The sequence below is a fragment of the Symphalangus syndactylus genome, chromosome 14, assembly GCF_028878055.3.
Source record: "Symphalangus syndactylus isolate Jambi chromosome 14, NHGRI_mSymSyn1-v2.1_pri, whole genome shotgun sequence".
NCBI classification, from domain to species: domain Eukaryota; kingdom Metazoa; phylum Chordata; class Mammalia; order Primates; family Hylobatidae; genus Symphalangus; species Symphalangus syndactylus.
Window position 1 is genome coordinate 41,600,460 of NC_072436.2, and position 15,440 is coordinate 41,615,899.

Below are 15,440 nucleotides of genomic sequence, written 5' to 3' on the forward strand. Positions count from 1 at the left end.
GGGAGGTGGAGGGAGGAGGAGTTTCACTTATTCTAGAAGGTCAATATTACACTGATGCCAAAACCAGAAAAAGCTACCACAAGAAAACTACAGATAAATATCTCTTATGAATACAGACACAATTAGATAGTGGTAATGGCTGCACAAGTCTTGAATATACTAAACACCGTTGAATTGTACATTTTAAATAATGGGTGAATATAATGGTATATAAAATATATCTCAGCTGGGCGTGGTAATCCAGTAATCCCAGCACTTTGGGAGGCTGAGGCTGGTGGATCACTTGAGGTCAGGAGTTTGAGACCAGCCTGGTCAACATGGTGAAACCCCATCTCTACTAAATATACAAAAATTAGGTGGGTGTGGTGGCACTGGCCTGTAGTCCCAGCTACTCGGGTGGGTGAGGCAGGAGAATTGCTTGAACCCAGGAGGCAGAGGTTGCAGTGAGCCGAGATCACACCACTGCACTCCAGCCTAGGTAACAGAGTGAGACTACATCTCAAATTAAAAACAAAAAAAAGTAAACTATATCTCAAGAAAAGGTGTTAAAAAAAAATCAATCACAGAAAAGGCCATTCCTGGCGAGGAATTGTAGATGCAATAAGAATTCCTAACACTTACCAGTGCCTGGGAGGCTTACAAAAAAAAAAAAAAAAAAAACTGAGTAAGAATTAAGACAGGCTGGAGGTGGTGGGTGAGGGTGGAGGCTATTTTAGGGATAATACAGGCTTTTACTCTTCAGGGAAGGAACACCTGTTAGATAAGAGTGGGAGGCGTTAAGAGCAGAGAAATTAATTTGACTACTAAGTAAAAACATCTAGTTGTCAACACAAAATTCTTTGAGCTGTGTTGGCATAACTGGCCTGTGTCAGGTTAACATATTTTTAACTAATGAGACCAGATATTTAGTAAACTAATTCCTGACCCTACTGTATGATTAAGTACCAGGCAGAATGCATTAATACTTTTAGTGGATAATTCTTGCATGTTCGGTAACCTGCTCCCAGATGCGATGTCCCTCCTGAGACGGAAGAGCTGATGGTTCTGATCGCTGCTTTAGGCATTGGAGCTTCCTGGACTTGAGTTCTGGTTCTGCCACTCAGGCTGTGTGAGTACTCTGAGCCTGCAGTGCAGTGTGTGTTAAGTAAGATAATGTTTGCAAAGCCGCTGGGCCATTGTGGTCCCTTAGTAAACAGTTGTGTTACTGCCACCATTTTCATTTTTATGAAGTGAACACTCAAGAGCACAGCTGACATCATGGTCAAGTTATCATTTTAGGATGGCTAATAGCACCATTTCATACCCATTCAAGGCAGCAGTGAAAAATGGCTGAAGACTCCACAAGGTCTGTAACGACCAGGATCCCCAGGTGACACTGGCTAAGGTGCTACGCTTAACAGCACAGACGACCTATCTTGTCCTGGCCCTTCTGTCCTTCATGGCCACCAGCCCAGGAGGAGCCACACTGGGGAGTGCCTGGGTTCCTCAACTCCTGGTCACAAGCATGTGTTTTGGGACCTTAAAAATGAACTCTCCCTGGTCTTGGCTGGGCGTGGTGGCTCACACCTGTAATCCTAGCACTTTGGGAGGCCGAGGCGGGCAGATCACTTGAGGTTGGGAGTTTGAGACCAGCCTGACCAACATGGAGAAACCCCATCTCTACTAAAAATACAAACTTAGCTGGGCATGGTGGTGCATGCCTGTAATCTCAGCTACTCAGGAGGCTGAGGCAGGAGAATCGCTTGAACCAGGTGGAGTTTGCGGTGAGCTTGGATCACACCATTGTACTCCAGCCTGGGCAACAAGAGCAAAACTTTGTCTCAAAAAAAAAAAAAAAAGAAAAAAAAGAAGAACTCTCCCTGGTCTCATGATGTTCTCCCTTGGAAACACATTTTGCTTCTAATTGGGCCCTGAACCCTGCACAGGAAGGGCACAGTGTCATGAGCAGAACATGGACATGGAATGGTGCATGCATGCTGGACACTGAAGCAGGGAGGTCAGGGGACTCTGTACAGAGATGGAGAAATGCCCTCCGTGCCCATCCTTGGAAGGAAGAAAAATCCTTAGACCCACATAGAGCACCAAACAGCTACTTCCCTCTTCACCCTGGAGATTTACCTGAATGCTGCAATTCCTGAACGGGGAGTATCCATCAAAACCAGGAACCCAGGAGATCAGAATGCTGTGTGCAGTGCTGTTACGGATGCTGACTTCAGTTGGTGGGGAGGGAATTGCTGCATAAAACAAAAAACACACACACACACACACACACACACACACACAAAATTATAGATAATGAGAGGCTACAGCTACCAAACAAATGCATTAATACCTGTTTTTGTTCCTTGAGATTAGTAAACGGAAACATCTTTTCAAGAGGAGCCTCCCTATGCCTGAGGGTAACTGTGTTAGCCTGCGGATGGGCCAAAGAAGTCTTCCAGTGAAGGGCCAAAGAAGTGGAACGCAGACCCACTTTCCTATTCACTGATGAAATGAGGAGACCTTTGAACTGGAAAAGATGTGGAAATACTCATGTCCTTTACTGAGTACATGTTCATGGACCCTACTGTGTGCACCTGGCTGGGCACTAGCGCACTAAACAGAGACAGAGTCATAGCCCCGACTACGTGGAGCACATGGCCTGGTATAGGAGACCCACGTTAACCAAGAATAAGAGCGCCCTGTCACCAGAAGAGAGGGGTGCCACAGGAGAGTGTGTGCACGCATGAGTGTGCATGTGTATGTGTGCATGTGTAGGAGGAGCTTTCCAGGCCGAGGAAACAAAAGAGCCAGCTGCATCTGCTGGGGGAGGGGAAGGGGTGTGTGTCCTCGAATGAGTGGGCTATGACCTTGGAAACAGATGGGTGAAGGGTAGCTATTTCAATTAGAATCCAAGAAGGATCTTAAATTTGGGGAATCTTATTTCTTTGTGCTGAATTTAATTCGTAATAATAATTACACTCATAATTAAAAATGAAGGCTAACATTTCGTGTGCTTACTATGTGCCAGACACTTTGAGGGCTTTCTTTTATCATTCCTAGAATCCAATTAGAGAAGTAATCTTACAATCCACATTAATAGATAAGGAAACAGGATCAGAGAAGTTAAAAGCTTGGCAAAGGTCACAGAGAGGTTGTAAGCAGTACAACAGGGACTTGAACTCTGGTCTGCCTGACCCTGGAGGTTGTGTCCCTCAACAGGACACTGGAGGCCTACTGCCAAGGGCAGCAAGCAGACGGTGGGAACACCAGCAGGGACTATGAGTCTAGTTTACCACCTGACCTGCTGTATGGCCCCAGGCACAGCTACACACGCCCTATCTACAACTGCACAGAGTTCTCTCCTCTATAAATGGGGATAGTACCAGCACTGCTCCATGGAGCTGTGGTGAAGAATAAATGTGGGGAACTGTGGATGAGGCCCAGGGAGGGTGTGGTGAGGATGAAGGTGATGATGGAATGAGCAGGAAAGAAGGAGGAAGGTGTGTTAAGACCATATCAAGCGTGCCCTGGGGGCCACATTTAGGAGTTCCGGTTTTACTAGAAGACACAGCATTGGGAATGGAGAAGAATAAGGTTTGACTCACTTTCCTCTACAGATTATTTGTGGAACTGCCCTAAAGCATGTGCCTTTCCAGACCAAAATTTGACCACATATACCATAGTAATTGTCAGGCCCCTGAGCCCAAGCCAAGCCATCGCATCCCCTGTGACTTGCACGTACGTATACATCCAGATGGCCTGAAGTAACTGAAGATCCACAAAAGAAGTAAAAATAGCCTTAACTGATGACATTCCACCATTGTGATTTGCTCTTGCCCCACCCTAACTGATCAATGTACTTTGTAATCTCCCCCACCCTTAAGAAGGTACTTTGTAATCTCCTCCACCCTTAAGGTACTTTGTAATTCTCCCCACCCTTGAGAATGTACTTGGAGAGATCCACCCCCTGCCCCCCAAAACATTGCTCCTAACTCCACCACCTATCCGAAAACCTATAAGAACTAATGATAATCCACCACCCTTTGCTGACTCTCTTTTCGGACCCAGCCCACCTGCACCCTGGTGAAATAAACAGCCATGTTGCTCACACAAAGCCTGTTTGGTGGTCTCTTCACAGGGACGCGCATGAAAGTAATTACACATTAGAAGAAGGGAGTCTTGGTAGCTTTGATATAAATTTTACAATAAATGAAAGCCAAAAACAGAAGTTTGGAGAATGATCTAATAGAATAAAAACTTAGCTGAGATTCTGAAGCATAAAATTGGAAAAGTGCTTTTCATTTTATACATTTTTAAATTTTAAGAAGTTTATACTTTATGAAAATATCTTTACAAACTCACACCCACTCATGAATTTCTGACATTCCCAACATGTCTTTTGGAAATTGTAATAATGGGAATTATGATGAAGGAAGGAAGTTATATACTTCCTCCAGTAATAACTTTTAATTTGGTTATTTTTTTATCCCAGTGAACTTTCAGAATATTCCCTTTCATAGCATTTGTCCAGTTGATTTGCTGAAACTAAAATTAGCATCTTTTTTGAGTATAACTTCTTTTGTAATTTTGAATCTCCTTCTGTATGTACCCAACCTTTAATTCATTATTAAACAAGTTCTGCTTTTTCCTTGCACTGTTTCCCTAAGGACAAGAGGAAAAGAACATGAGCCAAATAATTACTTCTCAATATTTAAACTATGATTAAATAGTAAAACATAAAATTTGCTTGAATTTCTACGACACACTGAGGATGATTTAAAACGAAATAAAAAGGATCTAATTGTAGGTTTTTCTTTTCTTTCAAATTTCAAGTTTAATACCTTTGATCACACAGAAGGAGAATAAGGTAGATTGGATTGAAATGTCTCCACTAACCTGGAGGCCTTCAAATGTGTGCCTTTAATTCTATTATCATAACTCACGGCCAAGCAAGCTCAGCCTAGTGAAATCCTAGCTTAGAGGAAACAAGAGGAAGAGGGAGTTTAGGAGGAAGAGGGATAGGAGCATTGGGCTCCAAAGAGTGATCTGCTCCTTGCTTTTCCTCTGTCTCCCTGAGTCAGTAGGTGGCAGAGACTCATGTCAGGCCCCGCTGACCTGGGAAGGACAGGGTCCATTTCCTAGATCATGCCTCAAGACAGCCCCATCCCCAGGGCTCTTCAAGGGTTAATGAGTAGTTCATGGTGGAAGAGGGAAAAGTGAAAATACGAACTAAGAAAGAGAAAACATTTTAGCTTATTTTCTTCTTGGAGTAAACAGAGCTAAACGAGTGAATGTTTATCAAAGACCTATATGCCAGGCACTTCTGAGTAATTTACTTGTATTAAATCAGTAAGCCTCAACAATAGGTAGGTTCTGCAATTATCTCCACTTTTCAGAGGGGAACACTGACACCAAAGAGAAGTGAGTTGTCCAAGGTCAAAAAGAACATCAGTGAGAAAGCCAGGACCCACACCCAGGCAGCCAGCTGCAAGCTCATGCTGCACCCTCACCAGCTCCCAGAACATGCATGGGGAACCTAGCCTTGCTGCTTACCTTTGATGTTGATCTGCACTCCCTTGGACACGGTCAGCCCTTTGTCATTGTGGGCCTCACAACTGAAGACTGCCATCTCTGTCAGGCCTGAAATGGAAGGAGACTCATGAGACCAGCAGCAGAGAAACAGGCTGCTGTTCACAATTCTATGGTTGTCTTTGCATTATTTTACTTCTTGGTTCATGGCTTTTGGGCATTAGTGCAAAGTTAATTTAAAAGGTGTACTAGCTATGGAGAAACAAACCTGGGATTAAACCCAAGGCACCAAGAGCAAGGCAGCCATGGGCCCAAAAGGCAGCTGCTTTCATTTATTCAGATCCTGAATGGTGAGACATTAGGTAACAAAGCAGGATCATTTAGACTTTTACTGCAAATCGCTAGCCCCAATATCAAGGAAAGTGGGTTCTGAGGCTCACCTGATCCTGCTGCCTAGCCCTCTAGTACATACAGTGCCACTATGCTATGCATATTTCAGAATACCAGAAATAGCAAAATAAAAGCCACAGTTTAAAAGTCTCAGATGATGTGCTGTAATGAATTCTTTTTTAATAGTAAAAACTGGTCAATTCACAAGGATGTATCATATAAATGCAAGGTGTTATAACTAATCAAAGAGAAGACACTAGTGCTAAATGAAAAATTCTATCATTTCAGAGGTTTGAAGACATCTTTAAAAAACTGATGTATTAATTTTATTTATTTATTTATTTATTTATTTATTTTTTTTTTTTTTGAGACGGAGTCTTGCTCTGTTGCCCAGGCTGGAGTGCAGTGGCGCAATCTCGGCTCACTGCAAGCTCCGCCTCCCGGGTTCATGCCATTCTCCTGCCTCAGCCTCTCCGAGTAGCTGGGACTACAGGCGCCCGCCACCACGCCCGGCTAACTTTTTTTGTATTTTTAGTAGAGACGGGGTTTCACCGTGGTCTCGATCTCCTGACCTCGTGATCCGCCCGCCTCGGCCTCCCAAAGTGCTGGGATTACAAGCGTGAGCCACCGCGCCCAGCCTGTATTAATTTTAAATAGGAAGACAAGTTACCCAGATCTTGTTTTCTAATGCCATTCTCCAATAAATGGAACCAGGGCTCCTTGGAGAAATGGCTGATTCTCAGATTGGAGCAGGAAATACATGAGTCTGGAGTAAAATATAAAACAAACACAACACACAACGTATACACACACACACACACACACACAGAGACAATGATGGGGCACGTCAAAGAGACACAGCAGCTAACTCAAAGAGTTCCCAATGGCCAAAGCTGCAACAATTTGAGCAGGAAAATAAAGTAGCTTTGGATTATAACCCAAAGAAGAAAAAAATATCCAGGAATCTCTACTGATATCAACAAATAATTAGATAAACTGGAGAGAATAGACAAACCTTCTTGCAGAATAATTCCAAATAGTTTATTGGATATTCTGCCCTAAAAGAGGTGGAGCATAACTCCCCACTCCTTAATGGGCTGCATACAGTGACTCCTTCCAACAAGTACATTATGGAAAGAGCAAAAAAAAACGAAAGAAAGGAAGAAAACTTTTGAGTGGAGAAACTGACAAACTACCTGAGCCAGATGATCAATTGGTATATCATGTTGACAGAATGTACCCTTGGTAACAGGTGATTTTCATGTGCATCCGTGTGAAGAGACCACCAAACAGGCTTTGTGTGAGCAACATGGCTGTTTATTTCACCGGGGTGCAGGTGGGCTGAGTCCGAAAAGAGAGTCAGCAAAGGGTGGTGGATTATCATTAGTTCTTATAGGTTTTGGGATAGGCAGTGGAGTTAGGAGCAATGTTTTGGGGGCAAGGGGTGGATCTCGCAAAGTACATTCTCAGGGGTAGGGAGAATTACAAAGAACCTTCTTAAGGGTAGGGGAGATACAAAGTACATTGATCAGTTAGCGTGGGGCAGAAACAAATCACAATGGTGGAATGTCATCAGTTAAGGCTATTTTTACTTCTTTTGTGGGTCTTCAGTTACTTCAGACCATCTGGATGTATACGTGCAAGTCACAGGGGATGCAATGGCTTGGCTTGGGCTCAGAGGCCTGACACTGACCTCAGGTGATCCACTCGCCTCACCTTCTCAAAGTGCTGGGATTACAGGCGTAAGCCACCATGCCCAGCCAAAATTTGGAATTTTCTGTCTATGTGATACTCTGGAAATTTCTTAACCCCAAGACAATGCACCACAGCAACCATTCTCAAAATGTGGTCAAGAGACTTCTGGGGATTCCAGAGACCCCTTCTGTAGTCCTCAAAGTCAAAACTATTTTCATAATAATAATAATATATTATTTGTTCTTCTAATTCTTATTATCTCAGGAATGTATGATGGAATTTTCCAAAAGGATTTCCCAGAGGCTATATGATACATGATGATGCCATAGCATTGATGTATTAGCCAATGAAGTGTATGCTTGTGTATTTTTGTGTTTTAAAAGTTTTCAGTTTTAATTTCTAATTCAGTAAATATAGATAGATATGACCCACATAAACAAGAACTCTGGTTCTTGATAACTTATGACTGTAAAAGGATCTTGAGGCCAAGCACAGTGGCTCACTCCTATAATCCCAGCACTACAGGAGGCTGAGGCAGGAGGATCGCTTGAGTCCAGCAGTTCGAGAGTTCAAGTCCAGAAGTTGCCCCACCCTGGGGCAACATGATGAAACCCCATCTCTACAAAAAATACAAAAATTAGCTGAGCATGGTGACATGCACCTGTAGTCCCAGCTACTTGGGAGGTTGAGATGGCTGAATCACCTGAGCCTAGGAGGTTGAGGCTACAGTGAGCACTCCAGGCTGGGCGACAGAGTCAGGCTCTGTCACACACACACACAAAAACAAACAAACAAACAAAAAACCAAAAAGAAACAAACAAACAAAAAAACAAAGGATCTTGAGACCAAAGCATTGAGAACGGATGCCTCACAGTGGTGATTCCAGACAGGCAAGAGAGGTCTTTTTTCTTTTCTAATGCAAGGAAGAGATGAAAGGAAAATAGGGAGGTGGAAAGGGAGAACTTGTGAAGTATCTGGACTTTGGGCACTTTGTCAAGCATTGATTTTAAGAAAGAAGACACATACACGATGGATGAAGACACTGATCCCTCTAAGGGGTCCATGCTCTTCCTGATCACTGTTTCATAGTGAGGCCTTTGACACATTGATTTGCATGCCTTGGCATCACTTTTAACCTTCCAGATCCTAAGCCCCCAAGTGAGATGCCCATTTCACCCACCAGGCTGCATGAACTTGCAAAACCTGGCTTATATTTAGAAAAATTGGTTTGGCTCAATCAGAAGATACAGGGAATTACTAATTTATCTTTTTTATATATTGGAGGAGACACTGGCAGTTTAAAATTAGTCATTTGACTTCAATTATTATCAAAACTCTTAGGAAACCCTTGAATACAAACTACAAAATCACATTCCAAACTTGTCATAAGGGGAAGAGCCAGCCCTACGGTAAAACAGGAGGTTTATTTCACTGAGCTCCATTATCCAGTTATAGAACCTATAGTAGGATCCTATAGTAGCAGATTTCAGGCCCAGTGGTCTTCAGTCCTAACAGGTTTATTAATGCTGAAAGGGAAACATTATCACAGAACATGACTTCAGGTCAAACGGACAGTCATTTCTCCTGTGTGTTTCTTTTCATAGTACACACAAGGTCAAAAAAACAATCTATAGCAAACGTCCTAGCACAAGACACCTACACCAAGTCTGAATTGCCTGGCAGTAACCACACAATGTATTAAAACAGTGTACAAGGTCAGGTGGTTAGCGCCCATAGGCCAAAGAGATACCAGTAGAGAGAAGAGGAAACTAGTTCAAACCAAAGGTAACTTTCTCCAAAACTAGACAGCACTTAGGGCCAAATAGTCTTCTTTGTTTAATTTTTTCAGCTAAACTTTAATGGCTTAATGGCATTGGCTTCCCAACTAGACACTCGTTTATAAGCCTGGATTGACCATAGCAATGAGTGTACACTAGGAGAAGACAGCTCCCTCTCACACACCAGTTCTCTCTCTGTGGATGAACAGTAACTACCAGACTGGAATAGACCTTGACATTTTATAGCCCCAAACCCTTGTGACTTTCCAGGGAGAAAAAGCATCCGCCTCCCTAAGTCTCCACCCTCCCACCCACTCTATCCTGAATGGCCCTGGGCACTGGAACCCCCACAATCTCCTGAGCCACCTCCTCTTCTAGTGGGTACGTCGTCCCCCTTAGAGCAATTTCTGCTTTTCATCCACCTCCATTATGATGGTTCACGCCCCCCTTGCTTGGTCCTCTGCTGGTATGAGAAAATGTATTTATGACACAGCTCTGAAAGATATTTTTAAGGAACATTCAGTAACAGGATGTTCCCTTGAGGGAAGGACAATCCGAATTGCTGAGGGAGCAACTCCTAAGAGCACAGTTGAGCCAGTTCTTTGAGTTCTGGATTAAGTAATCCTGCAAATTAACTAGATAAGCAATTCAGTCCCTTCTTTTTCGTTTTTCCCTAGTGTCCATCTTTCTACCAAAGGAAGCAACAAATGGAAGATCATGCTGCGTAAGTCAGGTAGCTTCTTAACTTGGACCTCTCTATCTGCTCTGCATTCATCCAGTTGACAAATCTGAGTATTTACTACAAGCCAGACATTTTTTCCAGAAACTTGGGATATACCCACAAATAAAACAAAGCTCCCCACCCTTATAAAGCTCACATTTTCAGGGGGAGAAATGGGCAATAAATAATAACCTTGATAGGCGGGCGCGGTGGCTCACGTTTGTAATCCCAGCACTTTGGGAGGCTGAGGCAGGAGGATCACGAGGTCAGGAGATCGAGACCACGGTGAAACCCCGTCTCTACTAAAAATACAAAAAATTAGACAGGCGTGGTGGCGGGCGCCTGTAGTCCCAGCTACTCGGAGAGGCTGAGGCAGGAGAATGGCGTGAACCTGGGAGGCGGAGCTTGCAGTGAGCCGAGATTGCGCCACTGCACTCCAGCCTGGGCAACAGAGTGAGACTCCGTCTCAAAATAAATAAATAAATAAATAAATAATAATAATAATAATAACCTTGATAAATAAGATGTATGGTATATTAGAAGGTAATAAGTACTATGGAAAAATAGAAGACGATCAGAGGGTCAGGATGGGTGGGGAAGCAACTGTAATTTTAAATGATGGGCGGGGGGCACCAGAGGTGGTTCCTTGAGAAATGGCCTCTGAGGAAAGAGTAGGAGTGAGGAAATGGGCCAAGTTGATACTCGGGGGCCTGGGGAGGTTCTAGGCAGAGGGAACATGTGGGAGAGGCCTTTGCCTTTTTCTCTGAGTTGGGTGGAAAACCCAGAGCTCTGAGCAGAGGGCTGATATGATCTGACTTGTATCAGGATTGCTCTAGCGGCCATCTGGAGAATAGACCTTAAGAAGGTAGGTCTCGCTGGGTGCGGTGGCTCATGCCTGTAATCCCAGCCCTGTGGGAGGCCGAGGCGGGTGGATCACGAGGTCAGGAGATCGAGACCATCCTGGCTAACAAGGTGAAACCCCGCCTCTACTAAAAAATACAAAAAATTAGCCAGGCGAGGTGGCTGGCCCTTGTAGTCCCAGCTACTCGGGAGGCTGAGGCAGGAGAATGGCGTGAACCTGGGAGGCGGAGCTTGCAGTGAGCTGAGATCACGCCACTGGACTCCAGCCTGGGCAAAAAAAAAAAAAAAAAAGGCAGGTCTCTTAATAGCTCCAAATGTTTTTCTAATATGTAAAATGGGTATTAAAAATGCCTAACTAGCCTGGACAACATAGTGAGATCCTGTTCTGCAAAAAATTTGAAAAAAGCTGCTTATCCCTGTAGTACTAGCTACTCGGGGCGCTGAGGTGGGAGGATTTGCTTGAGTGCAGGAGTTTTGAGGTTACAGTGAGTAGAGATCACGCCACTGCACATCAGCCTGGGTGACAGAGCAAGACCTTGTCTCTAAACACAACAACAAAACTGCCTAGTTATCACAGCTTGCTATGTGATTCAAAGTAATTCTTTACAGAAAGTACTGTGGGCATTACGAACTAATCTGTATAAATTCTAGTTATTATTGTTGTTTCTGTTATTACAAGGATATTAATAATTATATCCAACTAACTAAAACAAAAGCTAGCTTAGCTGTTTCCTAGATGTGGATTTAAATATAAAATGAGTATTTTTTAAAAAAGAAAAGCCTGAAAGATCAACGCAAGCCCACCACTGTTAACAGAAAGGCAGGTCAAAATTGACAATGAGTTAGTAACTATTGCATATAAAAATAACAACACAAAAAAATATAATAGGTAGCATTTCAATCATTCTTATAGGCAATCCTGGTACCAAGGGCTTTACATTCATTATTTCACTGAAACCTCATAAATGTTTTATGTAGCAGACACTGCTATTTATCCCTATTTGATATACAGAAGTTGAGTAACTTGCCCAGGAATACATGACAGCAAAATGGCATCAGTCTACATGTCAACGCTAGAGCTCTGACCCACTAACTTTTTTTTTTTTTTATACTTTAAGTTCTAGGGTACATGTGCACAATGTGCAGGTTTGTTACATATGTATATATGTGCCATGTTGGTGTGCTGCACCCATTAACTCGTCATTTACATTAGGTATATCTCCTAATGCTATCCCTCCCCCCTTCCCTCACCATATGACAGGCACCCATGTGTGATGTTCCCCTTCCTGTGTCCAAGTGTTCTCCTTGTTCAATTCCCACCTATGAGTGAGAACATGCTTACCCGCTAACTTATAAAGCACTCCACCACTGAACACCATGAAGCTAAAGCTCTTTGCAGTTCTGCTCTTTATTTTGGGATTTGGTTTTGCCCATGATAAAATTCTTTAAAAAAGAAACTTTTTATTTTGAAACAACTTTAGACTTACAAGAAGTTGCAAAAATAGCAGAGTTACTGTGCACCCTTCACCCAGCTTTACCCAATGATAAGATCTTACATAACCATGGTATAATGATCAAAACCAGGAAAGTGACTTTGGTACAATATTAGTAACTAAAATACAGGCCTTATTAAGATTTTACCAGTTTCTGCTTTGTTTTATTTTGGGGGGAAGAAGGAGTGTATAGGTTTATGAAATTTTATGACAGGTACAGATTTGTGGCTACAGAACTGTTCCATTGCCAAAAAGAAGCTCCCTCATTCTACCCCTTATAGGAACATCCTATCCCCAAACCTAACCCCTGAAATTGTTCTGATATGTTCTCCATTAGCAAAATTTTGTCCTTTTGAGAATGTTATCTAAATGGAATTGTACAGCACGTAACCTTTGAGATTGGCTTTGTTCACTCAGAATAATGTCCTTTAGACAAAGTACTTCTTTTCATGTCCCTTAAAGAAAGCTCATACAACACAGAGGAAAAATAAAAACTTGTATCAAGAGGGAAAAGGCACATGACCTTCCTGTTCATAAACAATGCTTGCTCAAAGCAGTCCAAACAATCGGCTATTTAAACCAATTAGCATTCCCTCAGTAGAAGGGGTTGGCAAAGTTTACTTAGGGGTCAATTTCAGATAGAATGGTGTCTCCCTGTGAACACTCACTGCTTTATTTACATCAGCATGTGGCCCCCAAAAGCCGACCTCAGCACCTAGTTCCTCATACATGAATTACTGGGAGGGATTCAGGTATCAAACTAAAGCTTCCTCAAAATTAAAAATACATTTAATTAAAAATAAGTTTTTACGTAGTTCTTTTATAATGTTACAAAATGCAGACGCAAGGGAACAGTCAGCAACTAGCTGACTTGAAAGTAACCCCTGTGGGCCCAGCACAATCCCCACAGTCAGCAGCCTGGGCCCCACGCCCTTCCTCCCTGGACTTATTTTAGCCCTTTGGGTCTACAGAATGGACATTAAAGATCCTGTTCTATTAATTTCACAGGACCAGCTGGAGATATAAATGAGAAAAGAGATAAGAGTTTAAATGTAAAAATAATTTTATAAATACAAGTTACTTCATTATCATGATGCCCCTTTGTCCCAGTGAAAGGACCTAAAACTCAGGGACTATTTGTAATTCATTTGTTTGCTCATTAGTTCATTCATTCATTCACATAGTTCTTATGTGCCAGGAGCTGTGCTGGGTGATGGGGCTAACCTAACTAATAAATCATACATAATAATCACCTGATTAGTAAGTCTTCCTGGAGGCCTGACAAATACATAGAGGGTCTGTGCTTCAATGCAATGGGGAAGAGGCCTTGTGAATATACAGACAAGGGGGTGACCAGGAAGGTTTTCAGAGGAAAGCTGTGATCTGTGTGTCAGGTGAACAGGGGTTTGCCAGACAATGAGAAGGCAGCTTGGCAAGAAGGCACAGTGCACTCATGGGCCTGCGAAAAGTTCATCAGGTCTCACAAGCAGGTGCCTTTGCAGGTGAGGCAGGCGGAGACCCTGGGAAAGTTAGGGTAGCCCCAGTGGGTCTCAGACTTCAGGGTAAAATGGTAGATTTTAACCTGCATGTAGTGGGAGTCATGCCAGGAATGAGAAGCTCTGTATTTTAGGAGAACCTCTTTAATCACAAGGCGGAGCATCACTCAATATGGTGGTAGGGTAGGGGGATGAGAACAAGAAAGCTGGGACCATAGGTAAGAGGTGACAGCAACAGTCCTGGCGATGAGCCAGGAAAGCCTGAATTAAGGCCATGATGGTGGAAGGGCAGAGGAAGAAATGAGCACAACTGACATTTGAGAACAATGTGCAGGGCCCGGGCACAGTGGCTCACGCCTGTAGTCCCAGCACTTTGGGAGGCCAAGGTGGGTGGATCACCTGAGATCAGGAGTTCAAGACTAGCCTGGCCAACGTGGTGAAACCCCATCTCTACAAAAATACAAAAATGAGCTGGGCATGATAGTGGGTGCCTGTAATCCCAGCTGCTTGGGAGGCTGAGGCGGGAGAATCACTTGAACCCGGGAGCGGAGGTTGCAATGAGCAGAGATTGCGCCATTGCACTCCAGCCTGGACAACAGAGCAAAACTCCATCTCAAAAAAAAAAAAAAAAAAACAGAGAGAACAATGGACAGATCTTGCCGATGACTGTTGGATGGGCGAGAGAGAAGAATCTGGGTAAGTTTTAGGTTTCTGGCTTGAATATATGATTACTCCTCCAGGCCTTCATTTCACTGTATAGCATGAGCTAGACCATCTTCACTATCAAACAGGCATTTAATAAATACTGTCACTAAGAAAAATAAAGTCAGCAGCCCCACTTTCCAAACCCTTCACAAATAGGAAAACTGCCTGAGCTGTGTGGTATACTGCATATTCATTTAGAAACTAGAATTTCAACTCAGCAGTTTAAGTAAGAGTTCTTCATTTACAGACACATTTGTCGCTACTCTAAAAACTCTAGAAATGCTGGTGAAATGTTAGTGAGGATTTCCATCACCATGGTTCAGTTTTTGGTTTTTGGTACCCGATGGCCCCTGATAGTGAGTGAATTCATCATGCACACCCACATTTGGAAGCACCTTCTGGTGAATGCTGCCGCAGGTGCTCTCCTACTGGTCATTTCTACAACTGCCACGTTCCAGGCACTGAACCAGACCCCTGAATATGTGGCCAAAAAATCCTTCAGTTCCTGCCTTCAAGAGGCTCCCTGGTCTCATGGAAACAGGTGGAGGTGTAAATCAGATATTCTGACAGATGACAGTATTTGCCATCAGACTGGCAAAAAGTCAAGACTGAATACTGTGTGCAAGTGATATAGCGCACAAATTACCATATTCTACTAAAAAGATTGCCAACTTGCAAGGCCTTCTTGGAGGGAGATTAGAATGTATTAAAATTTAAAATATGTTCACTTTTCCCTTCAACTCCCATTTAGATATCCCTCCCAAAGAAATACTGATGGTGCTCGCTTTGG

At 43.1% G+C, this 15,440-nt stretch overlaps 1 protein-coding gene across 4 annotated transcripts in view; it reads right to left on the reverse strand.

Annotated features, from left to right (window-relative positions):
* Window positions 1-15,440, reverse strand: part of MERTK (MER proto-oncogene, tyrosine kinase) — a 134,424-nt gene that overhangs the window by 60,285 nt on the left and 58,699 nt on the right. For all 4 annotated transcript variants that reach the window (XM_055243481.2, XM_063616644.1, XM_055243483.2 and 1 more), the window contains 2 exons: window positions 5,536-5,622; window positions 2,119-2,234 (listed from right to left, as the gene is read on the reverse strand). In XM_055243481.2, coding sequence (XP_055099456.1) covers window positions 2,119-2,234; window positions 5,536-5,622 — 203 coding nt within the window. The remainder of the gene's footprint in view (window positions 1-2,118; window positions 2,235-5,535; window positions 5,623-15,440) is intronic.